Below are 15866 nucleotides of genomic sequence, written 5' to 3'. Positions count from 1 at the left end.
CTTATATTTGTATTATATTGGAAACTGCTGCTGCCAAATAATTATATATGATGAAAGTAAATGAAAGATGACAGTTGTGATGCTGACATCCAAAGTGCCAGATTTTCAGTAGTGAAATATACATGGCCAAATAAGCAACAACTACGCTATTCAATTTAAAACCTTTTATTGCTTATTTTTCTATAAAGCCCCTGTTTGAAATTACTGGGCCAAAACTGAATTAGATGTTAGAATGTTTTAAACCTTGTCATGCTGTATATGAGAAGTTCATGGGCCTGCCATTGCTGGCCTCCTCCTGAACATACTAGTTGTCTGGATGGCAGAGTTTGGCTCAGGCATGTTCAGGATCCCAGGCCCAACCTACCTGCCCGATCTCGCCAGGAGGACGACACTGCACACAGCTAATCCCAGGCATTAAGACATTTCCCGGTCTGTGCAGCTGCAAACCGGCAAATGCCTCACTGCCTGTGATTAGCGGTGTGCAGTGTTGGCTTCCTTGTGAGATTGGGCAGGTGAGTTGGGACCAGGATCCCGAAGACGCCTGAGCCCATCTCTACTGGATGGTATGTTGACCCTTTGGAATCAACACTTCCTGAGTCACTGACCACAAACTAGTATGCAGATTTGGAAAGGCGGAGAAAAGTCCTTGTCTGCATACTGGGTTAGTGTTTCAAAATCATGAAGCTAGAGGATCAACTTGATGACCAGAAAGTTATTTTTTTGATATGAGAGCTTCACAATGGAAACCTATTATGTTTCTCTCAGAAAGGTATTCCTTTAACCACCTTTTTCCCAAGCCTATTTTGACACTTTGCTCCTACTTGTAAAAATCTACTTTCTCTTTTGTTCATTGACGGACACAGCCCTTCATCTTCTTGACCGTAGGGTTATAATGCCCCCACAGGAGTAGGGAACTAGCTAGAGAAAAAGCTTGAACACGTCTATGGGGCAGTTCCTGGGGATATACTCCCACTTTCTGCTATAGGTATTCAGTTTTTTTTCTGCCTAGTCAGGAGTAAGGACCTAGTTCCTTGCTGGGATCTCTGGTCCTGGCATTTTTTTCATTTTGCATGGAATTTTTTCCTCCTTATATTATTTTGTTCCTGTGAGAGCTACAATCAAGTGCCGGACTGGGCGACGAACTGGATAATGTAGATCCTTGGGGTCCTCCCAATCCGGCCAGCGAGCGCGTGCAGACCGCAGCTCCGCGCTAGGTCAGCAGAGATATCGCCCCACTGGACGGTTGCTGGCCTGCATCTCGCGAGGGCGCATGCAAACTGGTTTTGGCCTGAGTAGTAAAGTTTCCTTCTGGCCGACAGCATCCACATTATGATGGAGCAGTGTCCTCTCCATAGCAGTGCCCACCCTGTTCCTGGTTTCCATCCCCCCCCCCAGCCCCTCTAAAATTTCAGTCACTGTGGGTCTTTGGGCCCCACGACCCCCCCCCCCCGGGTGAGGTTATGAGCTGGATGTTGCCACATGCTCTTAAGGGGGGCTAGTTGAAGTTGCTGCTGACCGGGCTGCTGACCGGGTGTTCCTTGGGCGCAACAGGAGTTGAGCAGGGTTTCCTGCCACCCTCAGGGTTGGTGACTAGGGCAAGGATGTCCTCCAGGCTCCCTGAGCCGGTTGATGGGCTGGGGAAGCGGATGTTTTAACATCCGCATGTACGCGCCTTACGCGGCCGGATATGGCCAAAAATTTAGGCCGCGGCTTTGCGGCCTACTCGCTGGAAACAATGTGAGGTGGCCCCTGTGAGGGTGGCAGATGCCACTGCCCCAGTTTGGGCATCTGCCGTCCTCTCCGCTGCCCCTGGGTGGTCAGGTCCACTGGGGCTTGCGTCCTGATGGGCTGGGTGCCTTAAAAAATTTAAGCTGCGGCTTGCGGCCTATGGTCTCAATGTATGTTGCTGGAGCCCCCACTCTTCTACCTGCCGGGCTGGGGATCCGTGCACTTTCAGCTGGACCTCACAAAAATGTAGGCCGCGGCCTGCTAGGCCATGTGGTCAGCTTGGCACCTCCCTTGGAAGGGGTAGTGCTGTGGGGGCGCTTTTTAATGACCCGCTTCTGCCTCACAGCGGGTGGCCCACTTTTAAGGGGGCTATGTTCTCTATGGAGGGCTCAGAGGGCAACCCCCTTGTTTTTTTGCGGGGACCGATAGATGGTCCAATGTGGGCCCTTGGACGGAGTCCCCTTTGCGGTATTGCAGTCGGCAGCCTCCCCTGATTGTTTTTCAGAGTGAGCTTAGTATATAGCGACCCTACTGGTTCTGCATCCACACACCCTGCTCAGAAAGAGCGGATGATTCCTCTGCTCCTCTAGCCGCGCTTAAATAGGCACTGGTGGATGCACTGTTTGTGTCAGTAAGTAAAACTTAAAAAATGGAGGCTGCGGCTGATGCCGCGTTGGAGACACCAGTTCCTTTTGGCACACACAGGCCCTCCAAAGCAGGGAGGGTGTTCCTCTTTCCACTTACGTTGACAACACTGTCACAAAACAGTGGGGTTGTCCAAAACACAGTGGTTGCTAAGTGTTTTTGCTTGTGGTATCCTTATGAGGATTAACTGCAGGTGGACGTTTTTATCTGTAGTAGACTCGCCCGGTGTCAAAGTCAAATTGAGCTACGTTCATTCCTGTTGAGGAGTCCCCAGCCCTTACTGGTCCAGCTAATAAGAGGGTGAAGGCTCTGGCCCGCTATATGTGGCTGTGGCTGGTTCGGCGATTAGGCCTAGTTTTCGCAAACTCTGCCTGACTTGGCTAAGCTTTTACACTGGGACCTGGAGGAGAAGCAGCTCCCCCCTGCCTTTGTGGAGCTGGCGGATCAGTTGGTTCAAGGGCTACAGTTTTGTCTGTGAAGCCTTTTTGGTTGCTGCTCCCCTGCTTTTTAGACTGTCTGTCTGAGCAGTTGTCCTGCGGCGCATTATCTGTCTGAAATGCTGGTCTGCAGACAAGGCTTCTAAGAAGGCCTTGTCTGATATTCCATTTATGGGGGATCGCCTGTTTGGAGCTTCCTTGGATGACATCATCAAGGGCCTCACAGGGGGAAAAAGTACTCTTCTTCCCCAGGCTTCCAGCGGTAAAGAGTCCCGTCGCTCGCAGACGGGGGCCCTACTTTTCGTCTCACAAGTGACTTTTTTGCCCCTCAGGGTCTCAAGACAAGAGATCCAAGCCCTTTCGGGCACCGCTGGTGGTTCCATAAAGTCTTGTTTGGCAAACCACGAGCAGGTGCTGCCAGACCTGCAGACAAAAATTCCTCCGCATGAAGGGGCACCCTCATCCGTATCTGGGGTGGGGGGCGTCTTCGCTGCTTTCCGGATCCATGGACCTCCCTGATCCAGGACAAGTGGGTCCACAAAGTAATTCGCTCTGGCTACAAGATCGCGTTTTGATAATATCCTCTGGAAAGGTTCTTCCCTTCCAACCTGCACTTATCCCCAGATCGCTTAAAGGATCTCTATGGGGCTGTGCAAGATTTGTTACTTCAAGTGGTGATTGTTCTGGTGCCAAAGTCGGAACGTTTTTAAGGTTTCTACTCAAACCTGTTTACAGTTAACAGAAAGGAGGACAAGGTGCGCCCAGTACTGGACCTCAAGGCGCTAAACCGCTTTGTGCGGGTACAGAAGTTCCGCATGGAGTCCATGTGCACAGTGGTGGTGTCCCTACATCAGGGGGATTTCCTCGGCTCCATCGACATCAAGGATGCCTACCTTCACATCCCAATATGTGTTGCTCATCAGCATTTTCTCAGCTTTGCCATGGGTGAGCAGCATTATCAATTTGTGGCATTACTCTTTGGTCTCGCTTCCACTCCTCGGGTCTTCACGAAAGTGTTGGCCCAAGTTCTAGCATTACTGCATCAGTGGGGGATTGTAGTACTGAGGTACCTGGATGATCTGCTTTTACAAGCAGAGTCTTCGTCCTCTTGTTGGCTAACTTGGAGATTACTCTGCAAACACTGAGGGAGTTCTGTTTGATTCTGAATCTTCACAAGTTTGCCCTGGTTCCGTCCACAAGCCTAGTCTATCTGGGTCTGACTCTGGACTCGTCCTCAGCCAGAGTGTTTCTTCCTTGGGAGAAACTTCAAAAGTTGCAGGAGGCAATTCGGCTTTTGCTAAACAGCAGACAGTCGTCTCTTCGGACTTGCATGCACCTGTCCAGGTGGGTAGGCGTCCTTAGCACAGATTGTGCTCAGGGGGTCTGGTACCAGGAAGAGTCCAGACTACCAATCGGTGTACTGGAGCTCTGAGCGATCGGACTTTGTCTGGATCATTGGACAAGTCCTCTCCAGGGGTGTCCAGTGCGGATTCAATTGGACAATGCCACGGCCGTGGCCTATGTCAATCACAAGGGGGCACAAGTGTCCTGTCGGCTCGGGAAGTAGCTGGCATTCTAAGGTGGGCAGAAAGATTCATTCCAGCCCTCTCTGCTGTGCACATTCCAGGGGTGGAAAATTGGCAAGCGGACTATCTCAGTCGACAGGCGTTCGACCAGGGAGAATGGTCTCTTCATCCTGTTGTGGCTCTGGTGGGGTACTCCAGAGGTGGAACGGTTGGCCTCTAGCCTCAACAGGAAGGTTCAGAGGTTTGTGGCACAGTCTCCGGATCCTCTAGCCGTCGCTACAGATGCTTCATTGGCTTATTGGAGTCAGTATCGTCTGATTTACGCCTTTGTTCCTCTCCAGCTTCTGCCGAGACTACTATGCAGGATCAAGGCAAAAGGGATTCCGGACATCCTAGTGGCTCCAGACTGGCCTCCAATGTTCCTTGAAGACTCCCTCTCATGGAAGATCTGCTGTCCCCAAGGCTAATCTTCCATCCTGCTTTACAGTCGCTGACTTTGACAGATTGACTGTTGAAAGCCAAGTGCTGAAGGACAGAGGATTGTCTGACTCAGTGATTCCTACGCTGTTAAAAGCTAGAAAATCTACTTTTAGGAAATTTTACCATTGTACATGGAAGACATGCATTGCGTGGTGTGAATCCCTCCAGGTTCACCCTCGTTCCTTTTGGATGGCTCGGATCTTGGCTTACCTCCGAGGGGTTGAGCAGCGCCTGGCCTTGAGTACCATCAAGGGCCAGGTCCCCGCCTTGTCTGTTTTCTTTCAATGCCCGTTGGCCACGCACTCCTTGGTGTATACTTTTCTCTAGGGCGTGGGATGCTTGGTTCTTCCAGTGCGATCTCCATTGCTGCCGTGGGTCCTCAATTTGGTGTTGTTAGTTCTCCAGAAGCCTCCCTTTTGAAAATATTCGGGAGATTCCCCTGCTTACGTTGTCTCAGAAGGTGACCTTTTTGGTTGCCATTATTTCGGCACGCAGGGTGTCTGAACTGGCGGCATTGTCTTGACGTTCACGTTACCTGGTGGTTCACAGGGCTAAGGTGGTTCTGCGTCCATGTCCGTCATTCCTGCCGAAGGTCATCTCTGACTTTCATCTGAATGAAGACATTGTGTTGCCCTCCCTGTGTCCCAAGCCTAAGCATCCCAAGGAAGTTGCCTTGCACTCCCTGGATATGGTTTGAGCAATAAGGGCGTATCCGGCAGCTAAGGAATCTTTTAGGAAATCAGACTCACTATTTGTCCTCAATGATGGAGCTCGCAAGGGGCTGGCTGCTGCTGCCACCATTTCCAGATGGATCAGACGGACTGTGGTTCAGGCTTATTCTATGAAGGGTCAGGTTCCCCCTTACCCTGTCAAGGCGCACTCTACTCGGGTGCTTAGTGCCTCCTGGGCCTTCTGTAAACAGGCCTCAGTGATGCAGGTTTGCAGGCGGCTACCTGGTTGTCTGTACACACATTCACAAAGTTTTATAAAGTGGATATGTTGGTATCTGCAGACGCCAGTTGCAAACAATGGTACCGGGATGATGCCTGTAGGTGCAGGCATCATCCTGGTATACCAATGAAACCCAAGGACGTTCGGGTTACCCATGAAAAAGTCACGTGTAGTGACGCAACGCATCGGCAGGAGCCGGGTGACGTCACTCCCGGTCTATGGCCGAGACCAGAAGTATCGGATCTTTACCGCATCGGTGGCTACTCGTTTGTTCCTACCTAATTGTGAGTTTTTACTATGTTTATGGTTTAATAAATTTTACTTACTACACTATGAGACCCTATTTATTGTATCCCTGACATGAGTGGGAGTTATTGGGAGGATTACCTGGCCATTACTTTTCAAAGAGGCGGCTCACTGAACCACATATTGGCTGTATTCCCTAAGGAGCGAGGGATATATTAGTGGCCCCAACAAAGCCCCCGCTGTGGAGGAAGACCCTGTTCTAAGCCTGGTGATATTTATCACAAAACACTCTTATGAGTGTATATGGAGGTGAGCGGCCATTGCACTTACTTTCGGATTAGCTCACATTTGTGACACGCTTTCCCCACTGGCAATGTGAAGAGGCGCAAGAGTCACTGTTTTTTGTGAAGAGTCACTTTTGAAGCACCTTATTTTTGCACTTTTGCACATGGACATTCTTTGATCGATTAATAATGTTCACCCGCTATTTAGTGCAATAACTCATATATTTATTTTTCACACATCTTAAACACTTTATAGAGTTTGCACTATGTACGCATGAATTGCTTTATTTATTAATATTCATTATTATTTTATATTTTTAGCACTTATTTTCATCTTGCACATTACATAACTAATTCATATCCTGTTCCCCTTTTTTTGCGATATTTACACGTTTCTTTGAATACTGTTTAGTATGCGAATCATATGATTACGAGTTTTTGAGATTATTTGTCTGTCACACTTGCTATTTTCTATTTTATCCTGTGATTTGCATCACACACCCTATGTGTAGTATGCAATTTATTGCAATTCAATATTTTTTTGTCTATTTTTAGTGAATAGCTTTTCACCAAGAATTGGTGCCGATTCATTTGGCATCCTTTATCCAATTTGCACTTATATACACCTATGAGGGGGTGATTTGCACATTACAGTGCCTTGCGAAAGTATTCGGCCCCCTTGAACTTTTCGACCTTTTGCCACATTTCAGGCTTCAAACATAAAGATCTAAAACTGTAATTTTTGTGAAGAATCAACAACAAGTGGGACACAATCATGAAGTGGAACTAAATTTATTGGATATTTTAAACTTGTTTAACAAATAAAAAACTGAAAAATTGGGCGTGCAAAATTATTCAGCCCCCTTAAGTTAATACTTTGTAGCGCCACCTTTTGCTGCGATTACAGCTGTAAGCCGCTTGGGGTATGTCCCTATCAGTTTTGCACATCAAGAGACTGAAATTTTTGCCCATTCCTCCTTGCAAAACAGCTTGAGCTTGGATGGGGAGCATTTGTGAACAGCAGTTTTCAGTTTTTTCCACAGATTTTCGATTGGATTCAGGTCTGCACTTTGACTTGGCCATTCTAACACCTGGATATGTTTATTTGTGAACCATTAGATTGTAGATTTTGCTTTATGTTTTTGATCGTTGTCTTGTTGGAAGACAAATCTCCGTCCCAGTCTCAGGTCTTTTGCAGACTCCATCAGGTTTTCTTCCAGAATGGTCCTGTATTTGGCTCCATCTATCTTCCCATCAATTTTAACCATCTTCCTTTTCCCTGCTCAAGAAAAGCAGGCCCAAACCATGATGCTGCCACCACCATTTTTGACAGTGGGGATGGTGTGTTCAGGGGGATGAGCTGTGGTGCTTTTACGCCAAACATAACATTTTGCATTGTTGCCAAAAAGTTTGATTTTGGTTTCATGTGACCAGAGCACCTTCTTCCACATGTTTGGTGTGTCTCCCAGGTGGCTTGTGGCAAACTTTAAACAACACTTTTTATGGATATCTTTAAGAAATGGCTTTCTTCTTGCCACTCTTCCATAAAGGCCAGATTTGTGCAGTATACGACTGATTGTTGTCCTATGGACAGAGTCTCCCACCTCAGCTGTAGATCTCTGCAGTTCATCCAGAGTGATCATGGGCCTCTTGGCTGCATCTCTGATCAGTCTTCTCCTTGTATGAGCTGAAAGTTTAGAGGGACAGCCAGGTCTTTGTAGATTTGCAGTGGTCTGATACTCCCATTTCAATATTATCGCTTGCACAGTGCTCCTTGGGATGTTTAAAGCTTGGGATATCTTTTTGTATCCAAATCCGGCTTTAAACTTCTCCACAACAGTATCTCGGACCTGCCTGGTGGTGTGTTCCTTGTTTTTCATAATGCTCTCTACGCTTTAAACGGACCTCTGAGACTATCACAGTGCAGGTGCATTTATACGGAGACTTGATTACACACAGGTGGATTCTATTTATCATCATTAGTCATTTAGGTCAACATTGGATCATTCAGAGATCCTCACTGAACTTCTGGAGAGAGTTTGCTGCACTGAAAGTAATGGGGCTGAATAATTTTGCACTCCCAATTTTTCAGTTTTTTATTTGTTAACAAAGTTTGAAATATCCAATAAATTTCGTTGCACTTCATGATTGTGTCCCACTTGTTGATTCTTCACAAAAAATTACAGTTTTATATCTTTATATTTGAAGCCTAAAATGTGGCAAAAGGTCGCAAAGTTCAAGGGGGCCGAATACTTTCGCAAGGCACTGTATTCTGCACATAGTCACTTTATGTGGGATATATGCATTTTGTTTTCAGTTAAGCACAGTGAAGGATTTTTTTTATTATTTGAACACACAAGGTATTTATATTAATCGCAGTGGGCCTCCGCCCACTGAGAAGTAGCGCAGATTCCTATATATATTTTTCATATTACTGTATTAGTGTCACTGGTCCCCAAAAAATGTCAGTTAGGGGCTCGATCTGTCCGCCGCAATGTCGCAGTCCTGCTAAAAATCGTTGATCGCCGCCATTACTAATAAAAAAATAATAATCAAAAAGTCTATCCCGTAGTTTGTAAATGCTATAAATTTTGCGCAAACCAATTAAAATACGCTTTTTGGGATTTTTTTTACCAAAAATATGTAGCAGAATAAAAATTGGCCTAAACCGATAAAAAAAATTTAATTTTAAAAAACATTTTATTGGGAATGTTTTATAACAGAAAGTAAACAATATGGCGTGTTTCTTTTTCCAAAATTCTCACTCTTTTTTTGTTTATAGCGCAAAATCTAAAAATCGCAGAGGTGATCAAATACCACCAAAAGAAAGCTCTATTTGTGGGAAATAAAGACATGAATTGTATTTGGGTACAGCGTCGCACGTCCGTGCAATTTTCTGTTAACCACTTAACGACCAGCCACGTAGATCTACGTCGGCTGACTTTGAGTGGTTATACCGGGATGATGCCTCTAGCTAGAGGCATCATCCCGGTACCGTTGTTTGAAGCCGGCGGTCGGCTTTCCGTCGGTAACGATCGATGCGGCTCGGGAGCCGCTCGATCGTTACCCGGGGGGGCGGGAGGGGACGTCCCCCCCCCCGCCGCCTTCCGCGGCTTTGCTCGGGGCTCCCGTCCCACCGGGAGCCCCGAGCACCCAGCCGGCACGTCCGCCGGCTGGATGGAGTCCCGATGAATGCCGGAAACGGCATTGATCGGGTCCCCGATGACGTAACCCAGAGGCGGCGTCCATGACGTCACATCCGGGTTACTGTGCCGCAAAAGGCGGCAGATTTAAAAAACGGCTGTATGCAAAAATGCCGTTTTTGGCGTTTTGCATACAGGGAAGTGTAGTGGAGGGGTTTGGGGTCTTTTTGACCCTCGATCCCTCCATAAAGTGTACCTGTCACACATATTGCTGTCACAAGGGATGTTTACATTGCTTGTGACAGCAATAAAAGTGATCAGGTTTTTTTTTTTTTTTAAAACCTGTAATAAAGTTAAAAAAAAAGAAAAAATAAATAGGAAAAAAAAAAATTTAGCCGCCCCCGTCACCGTTAGCTCGCGCACAAAAAAAAACGTATACGCAAGTCGAGCCGCAAATGAAATCGCTGTTCAAACCACACATGTGAGGTATTGCCGCGATCGCCAGAGCGTGGGCAATAATTTAAAAAAAAGAGCTACACTCTACCTCTAAACTGGTAACCGTTAAATAAATTTAAAGCGTCGCAGATTGAGATCTCTATTGACCGTAGTTTGTCGCCATCCCACGGGGGGGCGCAATTTTAAACCGTAACATGTTTGGTATCTATTTACTCGGCGTGACATGTTCTTTCACAATATACAAAAAAAATGGGCTAACTTTACTGTTTAGTATTTTTTAAAATTAGTGAAATGTGATTTTTCAATTTTTTTCCAAAAAAATGGCGTTTTAAAGACCGCTGCGCAAATACCGCGTGACAAAAAATTTTGCAATGACCGACATTTTATTCTCCAGAGTCTTTGCTAAAAAAATATATATAATGTTTGGGGGTTCTAAGTAGTTTTCTAGGAAAAAATACTGGTTTTAACTTGTGAACAAAAAGTGTCCGAAATAGGGCTGGGGGTAAAGTGGTTAAAGTAACGCAGTGCTGAATTGCAAAAAATGGCCTGGTCATTAAGGGGGTAAAACCTTCCGGGGCTGAAGTGGTTAAAATGTATGGGTATTCTACAGAAAGTAAAGTTGCAGCAATTTGGAAGGCATAGCAAGTATACAGCTGATTAATTGGGTGTGGTGATACAGGAGGCTCATCCATAAAGTGTATCTATACTGGAATGTTAACATCAAGTTATGGTAACTTTATTGCTAAGATAGATATAGAAAGCAAGTATGTACAGTTCATCTGGAAAGTATTCACAGCACTTCACTTTTTCCACATTTTATGTTACAGCCTCATTCCAAAATGGATTAAATTCATTATTTTCCTCACAATTCTACAAACAATACCCCATAATGTCAACGTGAAAGAAGTTTGTTTGAAATCTTTGACAATTGAATACAAATTTAAAAATGAAAAAAATCCCATATACATAAGTGTTCACAGCCTTTGCTCGTTACTTTGTTGAAGCACCTTTGGCACCAATTACAGTCTCAAGTTTTTTGAGTATGATGTTACAAGCTTGGCACACCTGTTTTTAGGCAGTTTCTCCCATTCTTCTTTGCAGGCTCTTTCAAACTCTTATCAGGTTGGATGGGGAGCGTTGGTGCACAGCCATTTTCAGATCTCTGCAGAGATGTTCAATCGGGTTAAAGTCTAGGCTCTGGGTGGGCCACTCAAGGACATTCAGTTGTCCGTAGCTGCTCCTTTGATTTCTTGGCTGTGTGCTTGGGCCGTTGTCCTGTTGGAAGATGAACCTTCACCCCAGTCTGAGGTCCAGAGTGCTCTGGAGCAGATTTTCATCAAGGATAACTGTACATTGCTGCATTTATCTTTCCCTCGATCCTAACTAGTCTCCCAGTTCCTGCCGCTAAAAAAAAAAAAAAACATCTCCACAGCATAATGCTGCCACCACCAAGCTTCACTGTAGGGATGGTATTGGCAAGGTAATGAATGATGCCTGGTTTTCTCCAGACAGGATGCTTGTCATTTAGGCCAAAGAGTTCAATCTTTGTGTCATCAGACCAGAGATTTTTATTTCTCATTGTCTGAGAGTCCTTCAGGTGCCTTATGGCAAACTCCAGGCTGGCTGTCTTGTGCCTTTTACTGAGAAGTTGCTTCCATCAGGTCATCCTATCATACTATCTGATTGGTGGAGTGCTGCAGAGATGGTTGTTCTTCTGGAAGGCTCGTCTCTCTCCACAGAGAAACGCTAGAGCCATGTCAGAGTGACCATCAGGTTCGAAGGCCCTTCTCCCCCGATCACACAGTTTGGCCGGCGGCCCGCTCTAGGAAGAGTCCTGGTAGTTCCAAACTTCTTCCATTTACGGACGATAGAGGTAACTGTGCTCATTGGGACCTTCAATGCTGCACAAATGTTTCTGTACCCTTCCCCAGATCTGTGCCTTGATACAATCCTGTCTCAGAGGTCTACAGACAATTCCTTGGACTTCATGGCTTGGTTTGTTTTCTGACATGCACTGTTAACTTTGGTACCTTATATAGACAGGTGTGCCTTTCCAAATCATGTTCAATCAACTGAATTTACCACAGGTGGACTCCAATCAAGTTGTAGAAACATATAAAGGATAATCAGTGGAAACAGGATGCACCTGAGCTTAATTTTGAGTGCCATGGCAAAGGCTGTGAATACTTATGTACATGTGATTTTTTTTTTTTTTTTCGTTTTTTATTTTTATTAAATTTGCAAAGATTTCAAACAAAATTTTTTCACGTTGTCATTATGGGGTATTATTTGTAGAATTTTGAGAAAAATAATGAATTTAATCCATTTTGGAATAAGGCCATAACATAAAATGTGGAAAAAGTGAAGTGCTGTGAATACTTTCCGAAAGCACTGTATTTTTATCTGCAGGTTCTCTCTTCATGGCCACATTTCTTAAGACCTAAGCACTTGCTCATGTACTTTTTACAAAAAGGAGAGGATTTGTTTGGATTGGTTGATCTTCAATTTTTAGAAGAGATCACATGACCAAGTGACTAGGTTTTAGAGAAGTGATCGGCATTGAAAGGAACAAATAGCCGCACTTTCTTCAAGAAAGATAAGTATTTCAGCCATTCGGTTATTCTCTATCATTTAACCACAGCATGCTTGGCATACCTTTATGCTAACATTTGAGTGTCAATCCAATTTAAATAACTGGTGTAAATAATCTTATGGTAAGAATGCTTTTTGTCTTCTGCTTCCAGAAAGCCTACTGTGGCCAGTGCAGTGAAAGGATATGGGGCCTTGGCAGGCAAGGCTACAAGTGTATCAACTGCAAACTGCTTGTCCATAAACGCTGTCACATACTTGTCCCACTGACCTGCAAGAAGCATATGGTAAGTTTTCTTGTGTCATTTGGGCTCTGTGGAGAAACACAGACCTGGTTTAATAGCTTGTTGGTATGACCCCACTGAATCATGCAATGTATTATTTTAGCAAACGCCTCAGCTTGTAGGGCTTCTCAGCATCCAGTGTGTACTACATAGACAATATCTCCACCCACCCAAAACCTGCTCTATTCAATTTAAATACGAAATTGTCTCCTTAAAATACACATGTACAAGTATATTCTTTCTTAAAAAGAAAAAAAAAGGCATTATTTCCACATTTAAACTCCAGGTAAATGGCTACTATACTTTATATGACGTGTGTGAACCAGTGGCAAAGCTAGGCATTCTTTTAACTGGGGCAAAGACTTGATGCCCCTTCCCCCATCCAAAGGAGGATGATGTTTGTAAGGCAGAGGTTGGTGTCAGTAGGTCAGTGGACGGTTTTAGTAGTTTTTGTTTTATTTGTAAAATAGTTTTTTTTTTTTTTACAATTTTTTTTCATAGCCTTTTTTGGGGCGTCTTTGGTGAAATATCAGGTTCAAACAGACATCTGATGTCTCATTTTCGAGACAGAGAAAGGGCCTGAGGATACAGATTGTTAAATTCCTTTCTCTGCTGCACTGGGCAGTGATTGCATGGGAAGTGCTCTGTGCGGAGTGGCTTCCATCATTCACAAACACAGTTTACTATGCTTCAGTTATCGATGAACACAGTGCGTGATCTGTAACAATCACTCACTGCATTTAGTAACAAAAGGAAGGAATGGTAAATTACATACTTACTGGTCCCTTCCCCCAGAAGAGGAGGGGAGCTGGGTGGGCAACTTGGGGGGCCATGTGATCATTCTGCATTTATTGATGGGTCCCACCTAGCTGACATTGGCTTGATTGAGGCCCCCCCCCCAAGAGCACAGTGGTGTGGAGTGTCAGTAGTAAAAGTCCCAGGAGAAGCAGTAGCTAAGCAGCTAGCCCCACCATCCTCTAGATCCATCCGGCTTTTAGTGCTCACTTACTTGGGCCAGATGCACCCCTGCTCCCCAGGTCCAGGGGGTTTGGGTGGTTGGAGGAGCTACCACCACAGAACTTAAGAGCCACTATGGGACAGGAAGGAGCAAAGCCCAAGGAAAAGCTGCAGGGGAGGGGGGCGTGCAAGGGTCTCTCTGAGCCATGGGTTGGAGGCAGACTTCATTTTCTCTCCCACACTGACCTTGAAAACAAGTGACACACTCACCCACTTGAGTAACTCCCCCCCTATGCCCCCACTCTTTTTGTACAGCTTCCCCATTCCCCTCTGCAGCTTTCTCCCCACCCCCACTCTCTTGTGCAACTTTTCCGTCTACCCTTTATCTTGCAGAACCCCTGATACCCCCCTCTCTCACCCTATCCTCCTTTCATCTTGTGCAGTTTTCACCCCCCCATCCTCTTGTGCACCCCTCCTCCCCCACATCCTCTTGTGCACCCCTCCTCATGTTGTTCTCCTCTACCCCCTCATCTTGTGCACTCCCCCCTCCCCTTGTGCAGCTTCCTTCAGCCCCCCCCCCCACACCCTGTGCACCTCCTTCACCCTGTGCAGCTTCCTTTCCCACAATATCGTGTGCATGCCCCTCTTCCCCCTCATTTTGTGTACCCCCATCCCCTCTTCCCTTTTTGCAGCTCTCCCCCAGACTTGTGCTGCCTCCCCCCCCCCCCCCCCCCACGTTTGTGTGCAGCTTCCACATCGTCTCCAGAACCTTGACTTCCTGGCTGTGGATTCAGCCCTCCTCTAGACACTGGTAGCACATGGGGGTTTACACTGGACACAATACATGCTGTTTTTCTTCATGCTTGTGGTCTGTACAAGTGGAAATCTTCCAGGAACTCAGTCTCTGGCTCATCTGGCCCTGGGCAGATAGTAGCAATAGGTGTTCAGCCAGTGGTCCTTGGGACGGATGACAGTGGAGATGGTATGGCTACATTAGAAGAGGTCGCACTGCCCACAAATGGTGGTGGCCTCCTTCGGGGCTGTTTTAGCACAACTGGCATTAGCAGCCGCATTGCTGTGCATTGCATGACACCCTCCAGGACCCGGGGTAGCTACACTGGTTCTTGGTGACGCCTTGGAGACCCTACATTTCCAAGACACTGCGAGAAGGTCCGGCACTAGAGGCGGAAAAGAGGAGCAAGGCGTTGAAGGAGTGATGGTGAGAGCCAGGCAAAGACTCGCATTCCATTTGGGGATTTCCGGCGGTGGCGCCCGGGACACATGAACCAAACCCCCCCCACCTTTGTGTGCAGCTTCGACATTGTCTCCAGAGCCTTGACTTCTTAGCTGTGGTATCGACCCTCCTCTAGACACTGGTAGCACATGAGGGTTTACACTGGACACAATACATGCTGTTTTTCTTCATGCTTGTGGTCTGTACAAGTGGAAATCTTCCAGGAACTCAGTCTCTGGCTCATCTGACCCTGGGCAGATGAGCCCGTCGAGGTGTTAACTTCTGGGGGCGGCCTGGACATCTCTGTGGGATGGTTGCAGTTCCATTTTTGTTAATTTTTTTTATCACTTTTGCAGCAAAATTCTGACTGATAAGTAAAGCTTTGCTGATCTTCTTGCAGCCCTGACCTTTCTTTTGCCAAGAAATGATTTTCTTTCTCGGCCTTGTGACATTTCTCTTCCATGTGATGCCATTGCGGACAGCATGAAATGGGAAGGGGTTTTCTTTAAGTAATGTCCTTTTTATAATAAACTGTCTGTCTGGACACATTTTAATAAATAATTCAACACCCCTGTTGTTGAATTCTTGTTAATTATGATTTTGTGGTCTAAAATGTAGCTTTGCTACTAAGACATTCATTGGGGTGTATTCATTTTTGCAACATGGTCTTGAATGAATTTGTTAGGAAAAATACTTTTTTGTGTGTGTAAATTAACAAATCTTGGTTGCAATCAATGGTCTGCATTTGTGGGAGTATTTTGTAGTATCTATGTTGATTCTGAAAGGAAAGTAAACAAATCTGTTGGGGGTGTGTTCATTTAGGCTGAGCGCTGTATGAGAGTGTAATTGTAAATGGTGTTAATTTGAAACCCTTCACTAGTGGTGTACCACAGGGCTCTGTATTCG

At 45.8% G+C, this 15866-nt stretch overlaps 1 protein-coding gene across 3 annotated transcripts in view; it reads left to right on the top strand.

Moving 5' to 3' along the window:
* PRKCZ (protein kinase C zeta) overlaps positions 1-15866 on the top strand; it is a 572887-nt gene that overhangs the window by 336208 nt on the left and 220813 nt on the right. For all 3 annotated transcript variants that reach the window (XM_082273173.1, XM_082273174.1, XM_082273175.1), the window contains one exon: positions 12641-12772. In XM_082273173.1, coding sequence (XP_082129299.1) covers positions 12641-12772 — 132 coding nt within the window. The remainder of the gene's footprint in view (positions 1-12640; positions 12773-15866) is intronic.

The sequence above is a fragment of the Pelophylax lessonae genome, assembly GCF_965119305.1.
Source record: "Pelophylax lessonae genome assembly, chromosome: 12".
Classification (NCBI taxonomy): Eukaryota; Metazoa; Chordata; class Amphibia; order Anura; family Ranidae; genus Pelophylax; species Pelophylax lessonae.
Note: the sequence above shows the minus strand (reverse complement) of the source record. Positions and strands in the feature narration are given on the sequence as shown.